The sequence below is a fragment of the Oxyura jamaicensis genome, chromosome 8, assembly GCF_011077185.1.
Source record: "Oxyura jamaicensis isolate SHBP4307 breed ruddy duck chromosome 8, BPBGC_Ojam_1.0, whole genome shotgun sequence".
Taxonomy (NCBI): domain Eukaryota; kingdom Metazoa; phylum Chordata; class Aves; order Anseriformes; family Anatidae; genus Oxyura; species Oxyura jamaicensis.
Window position 1 is genome coordinate 29,013,371 of NC_048900.1, and position 12,142 is coordinate 29,025,512.

The following is a 12,142-nucleotide window of genomic DNA, read 5'->3' on the forward strand; positions in this document are numbered from 1 at the left end:
CATGGCGATGAAGCATTTCTCCTTCTGCCAGAAGTCAGAGTCAGCTTCTATCCTCTTGGGAATTCACATTTGTTTTGTGATTCAGTGTTGTCTGTCGTATCTTCCTTCTAGCCCTCACAGGTCTTAGGCTTCCACCTCTGCAGTCTCTTTTCAAAATATCCTTTTGGTTTCCTGTACATCATCCCTGATGCTCCTTGTTCTGGCACTGCTGCAACTTGATCAGAACTCACCTCCTGCAGCCCGTGACCAGGGCTGCAGCATCTTCTCTCAGGAGATTTGACTGAGTAGGGCTTGCTGAAGGACTGCAGCAGCAGGGATGGGGAGTCACATCTTGTGACATCTCCGTTTGTAAGTCGTTTTCCATGAGGAGCATGAGTTTCAACCACGTACCAAGTGCCACGTAATTGCCTCGCTCCTTTTTGCTTATCCTGCTTTTATGCTGCTGGTCGCTGATATTTCCTGGAGTGCTGGAGAAGCAGGAAGCCTAGCACAAGTTACGTCCACCTCCTGTGAGATTTCCCACTTGGCAGTGAGCCTCTCCTTGCTTTCTGCTCGTCCTGAGACCCAACTGATTTATCTGGTAGTACCGATATTGTTGTGTACTGCCTCCTCGTGTGCTACTGTTGGAAACTAGAGTTCAGTCTCTAGACATGCAATTTCTGGCTTGCTTGTCCCGAGCTTACTAGCTGAACTGGGAAGTTTTCGACCACGTACCTATGTAGGAGGATGAGAATCTCTGGTCTGGCAAATGTGTAATAAAACCTGATAGCTGGAACTGGGGGCCAGAGAGGTGTTGAAATTAGCCATGCGTTTTTAGCAGTAAAAGGCAGTTGGGCATAGCGACAGATCACAAAGGCATGGCTTGCTTTGGTTTTTAGCTGACTTGGGAATCAAGGCTGGAGGTCTTTCCAGAAGGCATGCTTCAAATCCTCTACAGATTTCTGGCCTCATCTACAGGAACTTCTGGGTGAATTTCTACAGCTTGTGTTGAAGTCAGCATAAATTATCCTTATGCCTTGTTTCTTAGATATGTAGATGCAATAGAGGAGTCTAAATTATGGCTGTCAATGAATAACAATTTTGCTATGACTGTGGAAGATCTGTCAGTATTAAAGACAACCTGGAAATGAGAGAAATGTTAGCAGTTCCTATGCTCCATTCTGTTTTACTTTTCTGTCCAAGCCTTATAACCAGACATCCTTTGTTGTGACTTCTGCATGTTCCCAGAAATAGGAAGCCAAAACAGAGGTGATTGAGTAGCTAAGATTTAAGGTTATCAAAGCATTGTTTTAGCAGTTGGAGTGGAAAACCATATATTGATTTGTATTTACACTGGAGGAAAAACTTAAGGACTTAGAAGTAGGGTGTATTTAGGGGCAGAAGAGCCAGGAGGACTTAGGCTCACGGTGCCAGAGACTAGAAGAGGAACACACTGTCCTGTGTCACTGACCCAGTCTTTTTTTTTTCTCTCCAAATACGGTGGAACTTTCTGTGCATAAAGTCTTTTATTTTTCTACTGGAGTGAGCAGTGTCTCTGCAGTCAGTTCCTGATGACTTGTGGTTGGGTTATCTTGTGGCGCAGGCGGCAGATGTCTGCCCTGATGCAAAGAGAACTTCTGGAGGAATTTGTTACCTAATACCTCGCGCCGTGCAAATACGGTCTATCAGTGCCAGGATCAGTTTAGGTGGGGATCTGAAATTGCTTTTACCTGGCTTAAAGCTAACAAACTCTCTTAGTCTTAAGGTACGTTATCTAGACATGCCTTAGTGATCTCTGTGCTCCTAACAGTCAGCTTGGATCTAACTGTAGTTTTGAGCCATTTCCGTAGCATGCCCAGACTTTTTTGATACGGATCCGATACAGATCCATCGCCTCTCCATAAATACTCCAAAGGCCCTCATTTCTAAAGGTATTTGTAACCAAGTTCTATGTATATGAGTGGCGCCCCCTCATTTCTAACCTTGTGCCAACCTCATAATCCCTTTTCTTGGAGCGCTCTGGAGTATGGTACAGATGCACCCGGCTCTGGCAAGGACTTCGCTGCCTGGAATTCATAGCTCCTGGCTGGGCCCGTGCTGATTACTTGCAGAGGCAGCGTGGTGGGTGTGCACTGCATCCCAGTGCGTCACGCAGAAAGGATACTGCAGATTTTTCTGGTCCCCTGTGTGTCTGAGCTCCCCTTACCCTGGGTAATACAGGCTAAGGTGTTCATATGCAGAATGTGTCTTGAGATACCAACACTTAAATGCTGCAGATATTGGTTTGCAGTTGGATATTGCCCTTGATACCATCTGGTAGCTCTGGTCCTCCTTGGACCTACAGGCTATGAAATGGGCATGGTTTTCCAACCGAGCAAGGAATCAGTGGCCTTTAATGAAACAATAAGCGAGTATTGTTTGATTAAACTGGTTTTTCATAGAGGAAAAAACCCCTTAAAGTTACAAAGTACTGCAAAAGCTTTTTGCTGCTATAAAATAGGTGTGTGTGTGTGCATCTTTGTTAAAAGGTTGAAATACTTAGTTGCAAATTTTATTCATACTGAAATACGATGTATAAGATTTCACCTCCAAGTAGAATTTGGTGGCCAAGTTTAAATTCCAAAGATAGGTGCTTATTTTGGACATGGTGATGGACACTTCATTATAATGGTGCTAAAGTAAATACTGCTAATTTAAGGCTCTGACTAAACTCTGGAAATGCTTTTAAAAGTTTAATGTAAAAGGTATGTTTTATAAAAATATGTATTACTTCCCTTTAAGCCCAGTTGTGTGAAATTCTTATTAAATTGTGTTTCCTGGAGAGGTATTAAATAGTAATTCTGGCCAGGCAAAGCCATGATTAAACAGTGCTGTTACAAAGGCAACATGGTTTAGGATGCAATGTGCATGAGGCCTGAAACTTTCTGCTAGCGGACTACAGGCAATTAACTTAACAGCTGCATCTGCAAGACTGCAGACTGGGCAGAACCGCTTCCCTTTGCCTTGCAGCAGCACTCAAAAACCCGAAGATATGATGATGCTAGCCAGGAGCTTAAAGATGTCTGGAGAAAAGCATCCAACAGTCGGGAAGATAAAGGTGATGCGTTAGTGAAGGGTGGTAGAGCACAGGGCACACCCTTGTGAGTTCGTGAAATCTGGAAGATTGCGAGAAGAAAATATTCCAGTTTTGAAGATGCCAGCAATTTTGACCAGGAAAGATGATTTTTACAATACACTTATGTTTTATTCTTGACACTATCTAACAAGAAAGGAAAAACTGCATGGAAGTGCCGGCAGAGGGACAGGACTGTAATTATGTTGAAGTTGTTGCAAATGAAAGCTCTCTCTGAGAAACGTTTTAATTTCTGAAGCCTTATACATTCCAGAAGATGGACATATCTCAGGTCATGAGAAATCCAGCTGGATGAGAGACTAAAAAAGCAACTTCCTACTAACTGCCATGTGGAAAAAGCTGTTTTTGGGGAAAAACGAGTCACATTTGAAGTGACTTGGGTGATACCGTTGAAGTTAAATATATCTAATCCAAGTCCCTTCGTCCAGCGTTTCGCAGTTCTGAGGAGGTTACAAGCAAAGACTTCAGAGTGTGTTAGAAAGAAAGAAAGGGGGAAACTTCAAATGGGGACATGCATCAACAGCTGCTCTGAACAACCCATAGATTTTGATACTGTATTCAGGAAATGACAGAGAAATCTGTATTCAGCCAGCTGAACACAGCTTACAGTTGTTGAACTGAACTGTGAGCGTGACCCTAAGGTTCATTACTCCTGGTGAGCCTGAAAATCCCCATCTGACTACACAGGGGGCTGCAAGTGCTTAGGTGCTGTGTGTTCATGTGATAGCTTTGTAAGAGCAAAAAAAGAAATTAATGAATTTTTGTCCCAATGTATTTTCGCAAATAGGAGAAGAAAGGTGAGCTGGTGCTCTGTCTTCGCTACAGTTGGGAAGTAAAGATAGTGATCAGCCTGTGCTTGATAACAGCTCAGCAAAGATAACTTCCATCTCAAAACTTAAATTAAATTCAAATGGAGGAAAAAGCCTCAAGTCACAGCCCAGACTTTCAGGACAACTTGGCTTTTCCTTTTTAAAGAAGATAATTTATTTCAAAGAGATCTGTGCTCTGTATTTAGAAGCCCAAGTTTTTATTATTGGTGGGGTTTGGTTTTGGTGACAGCAAATAGTTATCTGAATTGCTGGAAACCCTGGATATCCGAATCTCCTTGAGCCTGATGTTTAAAGGTGCATTGGATATTTCCAAGAGAAATCTGACTTGTTAAGCTCTTTACAAAGTAGTTTCTCAGTGCAGATCAGACAGAATTTGCCTATCTGGCATGACAGAGAGTGATGGAAGAGATATAATTATGTTGTATAAGTTAACTTAAATCCTTATTTTTAATGAGCGGAAAACTTCAAAGTTATAAAATGATGTAATGAGGATTCTATTGCAAAGCTCACGTGTTTTATCTTTGCAATCTGTGAAGGTGTTGAAAGCAAAGGCAGTTAGGCATCCCGTTTGTCTTGGCTTTTCCTCGTAGGTAGGCTCCGAGCTTCTTGGTGTCTTCAGAATCCTCCCCCGAGGTATTTTGCTTGCTAGTTTGTGTGCAAAATGTGAGGTGGTGATTTACATCCGAAATTTCAGCGTGACACATCGGCAGTACCGAGTGGTCTGTGCCTCGTCTAGACATCTGACGAACTATTGCAGCCATTCGGGGGGAAAGAAAAAAAAAAAAAAAAACACAAAACAGTTTTGGGCAATTCAGACCCCAGTTGCTGCTGCTGTGGCTGCTGGATGGAATTTGTTTTAAAGTTTGATTCTTACCAGTTAAACCTTGCTTCAGCATGGAACTTTATATGTGTGCTGAGCTTCTGGATGAGGTCAAACGCAGGGCAGCCAGTCATTTTCTGCTGTCTAGCTCTGTCAAATTGTCTTACATGAATGTAATACTGCCTTGGTTGCATAAGTAAGAAAGCTGAAAAGATATAAATGTCAAGATAGCCAGGTTCCCACGGAAGACTGGTTTAGAACTGGAGCTTATATTAAAGCTCACGTTACTTACTGGCCTAATTAAACCAGACATACCTGCCAAATGTATAAATAAAGTGTATGACTGCATTGTGCTTACGCAGCTCCTTGGTACCAGCAGGATCTTGTCAGGTGTTTTACTTCTTAAGGGGCTTCGTTTTGGTGGGAGATAATGCTCCCTTGGAGTGGCAAGCAGTTTTATAGCAACAAATTATGCAGTTGTGTGAAATTTATTTTGCAGCCTGAAAGAATGATTTATTTACAGTACTATATGGTACAGAACTCACATCTCATCAACGCAAGCATCACCTCTTCTGCCACTCAGTTGAATAAATCACACTTTAGCACTAGCTGACATTTTGCATTGTTTTCCTAAGAGCGTTGTCTTTGATTTGCACTGATAGACTCAGCTTAATGCAATTTCCTTTTTGTGATTATTCCCTGTAATCTTTTATTTACACTGAATTTTTATTGAAGTATTTAGAAGCAAATGTACTTCTGAATGTAAAATGTGCTTGTAAATTTAATACTTGCTTTCATATTTAGGAAGAGTCCCATTTCCTCCAGCATATGAGCTGAAATCCAAGTGGGAAAACCTGCTGGGACCTGAATATGAAGTTATGGTATGTTATCTTTCAATGAGCTACACTCATGTATGTATTGTTTTTTCTTTTTTTTTTTTTTTTAATTACACATCTGTGAGCTTATCATTACAGGCTGTTTATAGAACAGCGCAGTGTTTGGAACAGATCAGTAACATCAAATTTTGCTTCCATTAACATCAAGGCTGAAATACAGAAATTGTATAATTAATATATTTAAAAAATCTGTTTATATGGGTCCTATTGTTATATAGAAACTAGACAGAAACAGGGGTATAAAAAAATCAGCTGTCCTTTTAAATCTACATCACAGCAGCCACTTAAAAGACATGTTATTTTTGTGATTTCATTTATGATCTGTTTGTTTTATTGTGCACTGGGAAAAAAAAAAGGCTCAGAACAGAGCTCCCATGTTTCATGAAGAATCTTACGGTTTTATTAGAAGAATGAAAGAATGATTTTCAAACATACTGGGAAAATAGGAAGTAATTCAAGGTAGTGTAACTTTATGGTGCCAGTGCCTATTAGATATTTCTTCACCTCGTATTAAATGATTGCCAAGCAAAAGATTATTTTGATGAACTGTCATAAGGAGTTGACTGAAATTGTAATTCAGTACTGCTTTTCAGGGCTGCGTTAGCTAGGGAGTACAGATAAAAGTCTCCAGCCAATGCTCTTTCTGAAGCCTTAAGAAATTCTCACTGCCACCACCAAAATGCCCTGTTTGTCTTTGCACTGCTTGTCCAATTGATTTAGAGACACTTATTTTTACTACTTGGAGTAGCCATCATTCCAATTGCTCGCTGGAAGATTTAAAGTAGCTTTAAGAATTGTCTTGAGAAACTTGCTTCTCTTCTTTCCATTAGCACTCCTTTAAGATCTGAAGTTCGTATAAGATTATGTACATGATGTAATAAATCTGTTTGGCTGCCCACTTCAGTTGCTTGATATTCCCATCCTTGCATTTCAGGAGTCTGATATTTCTTCCCTTAGAGCTATCGTGCTTCCCACAGAGGACGAAAACCTGCTTAGTGTGTGAAACTGTCTGTTTCTAATTCTTCTTGAGCTGCCGCCAGTGAAATGGCAGGAGTGAGAATCATAGCATCGTTTCTGTTGGAAAAGACCCTGTAGCTCAAGTCCAGCTATCACCCGGATGCTGCCAAGTCCGCGGTGACACCGTGGCCCTGAGGGCCACCTCCATGCCCCTCTCAAATCCCTCCAGGGTCTGTGACTCTACCGCTTCCCCGGGCAGCCTGTTCCAGCCCCTAACCACCCGGTCTGTGAAGAAACGCTTGCTAATATCCATTCTGGACCTCCCCTGGCAGGAGTTGAGGCCATTTAACGTTAATAGTTGTTAAAATGTTAATAGTTGGGCCTGTTAAATAATAGAAGGAAACTGTTACGGCAGCCTGGTTGGAAAGTTGGTTTGGGGTTCTTCCGGTTTTTGTTATCTGAGCCTCCCTCTGGTCGTGCTTGGCTGTGTTCATAACAGCGTTTAGCTTGAGTTCAGCCTGCTCAGCCCCTGTTTCACACTGCTTCGCCCCTACTCTCAGCTCCACGAACCTCCCCTGAAGGTGACCGCAAGTTGGAGGCCTTCTCCTCAGTATTCCTGAGTTGTTTGACGAGAGGATTTAGTGTCACTCGCAGCCTCTGTGTTTCCGATCCTCTGTGGCACCAACTCAGGGAACAAAACTGAGATCCTGCTGAAATGGAAGGAGACCCTAGGAGCCTGTGTGGGGATTTATGGCCGTGTGGTATTTGTTGCCAAGTACCTAACCATGAAGAGTCAAGCTGGGGAGTTATCAGTTATAGATTCATTTAGTTACAACTGAACGGACACCAAATGGATTCTGTCTGTTGGGAAAAACACCCTAGGTACTGGAAAACAAGAGGCTGGGAGCCTCGTTTAAAGTTAAGCTGAAAGAAAAAGCCCAGAGTTAACATTGTTGTGTAGATACTTTGTTAAACTAGACATTTCAAAAGGAGCCTGAAGGAAAACAGTTACCTGATTTTTGCAAGGCTTTATATGTTTCCAAATCTAACAAGTGTAGCAATCCTCCCAAACCTGCCCAATTTCAGTGTCCCAAGCTCCAACCTTGGGCCATAGATCACTATGGATTTCATCTTATTACGATTTAAATTAGAATAAATAACCTTCTAGGGTTACAGATAAATTCTGTTAAGGAAGAACATTACAAGAAAGTTGGTGGTAAACATTATGCTTGTTTTATTCAAATAAATAAACTAAAGGTATACCGAAGGGATTTCTTGTCCCTGTTCTAAATGATCCATTTTTCATTCAAATTTGGTAATTAAACTCATGTATTTCAAGCCATGTTAGAAATACGCTGCAGGAGATTGTGGTTTAGTCTAGATGGTAGATGGCTGTACTGTAGCCTGAAGGAATAACTTTAGCTATCATACTTTCCAAATTCTGATTGGCAAGTCACTGTGGGTATTTGTGTCAAACATAATGGCATTTTGTGCTTATAGAGGATTACTGGACTTGACTAAAATTGTCCTTCAGACTACAAGAATAGGATAATGTTAGAGTCTGCTAGTAGTGCATAAGCACATTCCTAAATGTAAATGTTGTGCATCTAAAACGCTTCTCTGACACTCATTTAAAATTATTTTGCATCAATATGACTTTGTTTCAATATAGCTTGTTTTGCTCTTTGCGTTTTTGTTTTTGTGTCCTTGTTTTTGTCCAGAACTGATAGTTCTGGTAAAGTCTTTATTGTCCTGCTGTTGAAAATTGTTATGCTGTACAATTTTTAGGTTGTGAATGTGGATATGCCCATTACGGATGACTCAGAGCTCCAGAAGTACTCAAAGGTATGACTTGCATGATTTCCTTCGTGGTATGCAGTGGCAGAGTAATTCCAGGAGGGCATGATTCAAAATTCCAGATTTGCGTATTTCAGAAATTTTGAGAGATTCCAGCTTTCTGTCACTCTTGCTTTTCCAAAAGAGGCTGCCCGTGTCCTGCTTATTTTTTGGACTGGTCCAAAACTTCTTCACAGCATGGGCAAATGCATCTTAAAAAAAAAGAAAAATAGGAAAAATTAAGATGAAGCTTAAGGAAAGGCATAAAGGGAATGTACACATGTAAGACTCAAATTGTCAGGTACTTAATTGTATTAAAATTCAGTTATGGAGTTATTGCTGAAAGTCACTACAGAATGGAGCAGAGGTTGAAACTCTGCTAAACAGTGTCGTGGTCCTGCAGAGGGATTTGCCGTAATGATCCCATCTTGTGGTGGGGCATCCTTTAGCTGGAATAGTCAGAGCTGAAATTAATTTCTTTCTTCTGAAGCTTTTGATAAATGTTCCTGATATGTGTGTTAATGTTGTGCACAACAAATTTTTATAAGTGATGCATTTGTATGCTTGTGGGGATGTCTTAGTGAAGAAAGGCCAAAAATTCATAATAAAACATGGATGTGAGGAAATGTCAAGGATCAATGGCTTATTCCTTTGACTTGAATATTTAGAATAAACTGGGGAAACAGAAAGAGAGTCGGTGTTTCAACTTCAATAATAAGAAGTCAGAAAACTGCCAACCTGAAGGAGTGATTACCTTTGCCTCCTCCCCCCAGATTTCCATGAGTCCTGCTGTCTTTTCTGGGCAATGCATCAGTTTTATGCTAGTCTTCCTAATATTATCACAAAGACACTCATGATTGGAGGCGTCTTGGAGGGGGAAAAAACAACAACCGAGAAAAGGCTTACACAAAGTGATTGATTTTACATTGCAGAAATAAGGATGGCAGTTCTCTTAGATGTTTGCAGATGTTTGCATCTTCATGGATACTTTTTCTACCTCAAAAGTAGGGTAGATCCTCAAGGAACAAGACAGCTGGTCCTGTTATTGACCTAGTATAAAATGGTGATGACGGAATTTCTGTCAGCTTTGTTGAAACTCACCTTTTGGGTAGGATAGACTTTAGGTGGTACTTGTCTTCCCTGCATTTTTTCAGTATGCTAACATCACTGAAGAGTACAGTGCAAATTGCCTTTTCCCCCAAAGGACTGACTGGTTGTTTTGGCTTGTGCAAATGGTTTACGAAGAGAAACGATAGACCCTTGTGCTGTAACACAGATGATGTCAGCTGAAGATTTAATCATCCCACTGGGTGTTCTGTTTCATTTGGTGAGCTGTGAATCCTAAATGTGTTTGTTATGGTAGATCCAGATACATACTGTCTCATTTTTTGACAGCTATTACCCATCCACACTTTGAGGTTAGGAGTTGAGCTTGACACGTTCGATGGGCATCATTACATATCATCAATTGCTTCAGATGGTCCTGCTGCAACACTTGGTCTTCTGCAACTGGAGGATGAACTTCTAGAGGTAAACAAACAAACAAACAAAAACTAACAACAACCATAGAAAACTTAATATATTATTTAATCCTTCTTTAAAAGGCTCATATTAATTTTTAGTTTGTCTTCAGTGTGTGCAGTAGTTACATTAAAGAGTTGATTGGAAGCAGCTAGAGCAGTGCTTTGGAAGTCTCAGTCATTTTGTTCACCATTTCATTTTTTTATGGACAAAACGGTGACTTCCTGTGACCTCTTAGTGACTTTATGCTTTTTTTTTCTGAAGTGTTTAATATGATTATCAAGAGTCACAAGGGCAGAGATAATGTATTGAATGTACTTGTATCTGTGATCCTTCAGTCTTTTGAGCAATTTGGCATTAGGTTTTGCACTCTGCATGGTGGGTAATCTTTCGTAATATTTGTCACTTCTACAAAATTTACAGCAGTCTCAGAAAGAATGATTCCTGTTGAGCATTACAACATGGTGGTTGAGTGTTGAAAGACAATCGTGTACGAGGTAGTGCATCGGTTTGTTTAAATATGTATAAAGAGGTATTGGGACAGCTTTGAAGTTATCAGAATCATGCCGGACCCATCAGCTCAGGAAAAATATGCAATTAACAGCATTAAAAATATTATCTCTTTTGTGTGTGTATGTATATCTATCAATGTCTCAGCCTGCGAATAGTCATTAACATTTCCTGTTGAACACTGTCTCTTAGTGGAATATTTTGAATATGAGTTTTTTTAGTGGATGCAAAGAACATTTAATTGACATCAATGGGAACAGAATTAGGCCTCCTGAAAGATTAATTTGGTAGCTGCACCGCTCTATTGCCTTTACTTGTTGTTCACCATTTAACATCAAAAATTTATACTGATATAAGACCTAAAACATTTTTTTCAGTTATCACTTAATGGAGGAAATCTTGATTCCTGAAGGAAGGGATTAATGGAATGCTGAAAGTGTTTAAATTTCTTGGCCACTAAACCAAAAATTGTATACTAAAAGCAATATGCTAAAGAGTGCTGCAGAGTAAGTTAGGAAACATTAATTGTATATATTTTAAACAATTTTACTTATTACTGTGTGTTTACAATTAACTTCACAGATATGTTCAGACCTACTGAGCATATTTTTTTTTTCTACTCTGTAGCTGGAAAAAAAATAACCAACAAAATAAAAATGTGCTCCAGGGCTAAAGCTATGTATGCCAGGTTTAGCCCAGAGTGTGTTTTTGCAGCCAAGTTATAAATCCCTTTAAGTACGGGTTTGCAATGGAAAAAGTGACAGCCACATTCCCCAGACAAGCAGCTCTACCTGGGCCTGATACAGTCGGGATTAAAATGTGATCAGTACAGGAATTTTCTTTAATATGCAGAAGGTTGAATGCTGATTATTTTTAATGATGTGTTTGAATTATGATAGAAAGCATGGCATTTTCTTTTTCTCTCTAATTTTAGCTAATTTCATTGTGTTCTTTTTTAGGAGTAAATTGCTTCCTTGTGTCCTACTTTTGTTAGTTGAAATTTCACCAATTTCACCGACTCCTATTTGATAGTGCTACAAGTAACTACAGGGCTGTGGTAACTGAATGGGGTAGTTGGCACCTCTTGTGTTTAGAGGCTTATTTCTGGCAGCTAGAAAAGGAGAAATGGGAGTCCCCAAGTCTGCTTGGGAGTGCACAGTAGCTCTTCTCCATCAATCACAATATGCTGAGAAATGCTGGTAACTTTCCACCACACTGCCACTCTCAATGCATTAAAAAATCCTTACACGCAGATACTTCTGTTTAAATAATTAACTAATGGATTAGCCTGATAGCTCAGCAGTTGCTGCAATTCTTACAGGAAAAAAAAAACATGGCAGTTCATCTTACTATGTTGGAGGCGAGCTACACCACTTTGAATTTTCTCCTTAGTTGGCTTTTAGGAGTAGGGAAACTCTGTTTCTCAGCAATATAAGCTACACTTACACTGTAAAAAAGTAGGAAAAAAAGATGGGGGGAAAAAAAAATGTCTAAAGTGAGATTGCTGTGTGGCCTTGCACAAAACTGAGTCCATCGAAAGCATAGGGAGATCTGTGGTTTCTTGGAAATTTGGAAAATAGAATTTTTCTTTTTAAATTCCAACAGATAAGCTATTGCTAAAAAGAAAAAAGGGGAAAAAAAAAAGGCCCATTAGAGAAGC

General features: G+C 40.0%; 1 protein-coding gene across 6 annotated transcripts in view; it reads left to right on the forward strand.

The window, feature by feature from the left end:
* The window catches only part of PATJ (PATJ crumbs cell polarity complex component), a 143,617-nt gene that overhangs the window by 20,249 nt on the left and 111,226 nt on the right, over window positions 1-12,142 (forward strand). For 5 of the 6 annotated variants that reach the window (XM_035333857.1, XM_035333860.1, XM_035333859.1 and 2 more), the window contains exons 13-15: window positions 5,562-5,643; window positions 8,404-8,460; window positions 9,847-9,981. In XM_035333857.1, coding sequence (XP_035189748.1) covers window positions 5,562-5,643; window positions 8,404-8,460; window positions 9,847-9,981 — 274 coding nt within the window. The remainder of the gene's footprint in view (window positions 1-5,561; window positions 5,644-8,403; window positions 8,461-9,846; window positions 9,982-12,142) is intronic. The other variant, XM_035333861.1, reaches the window with a different exon arrangement.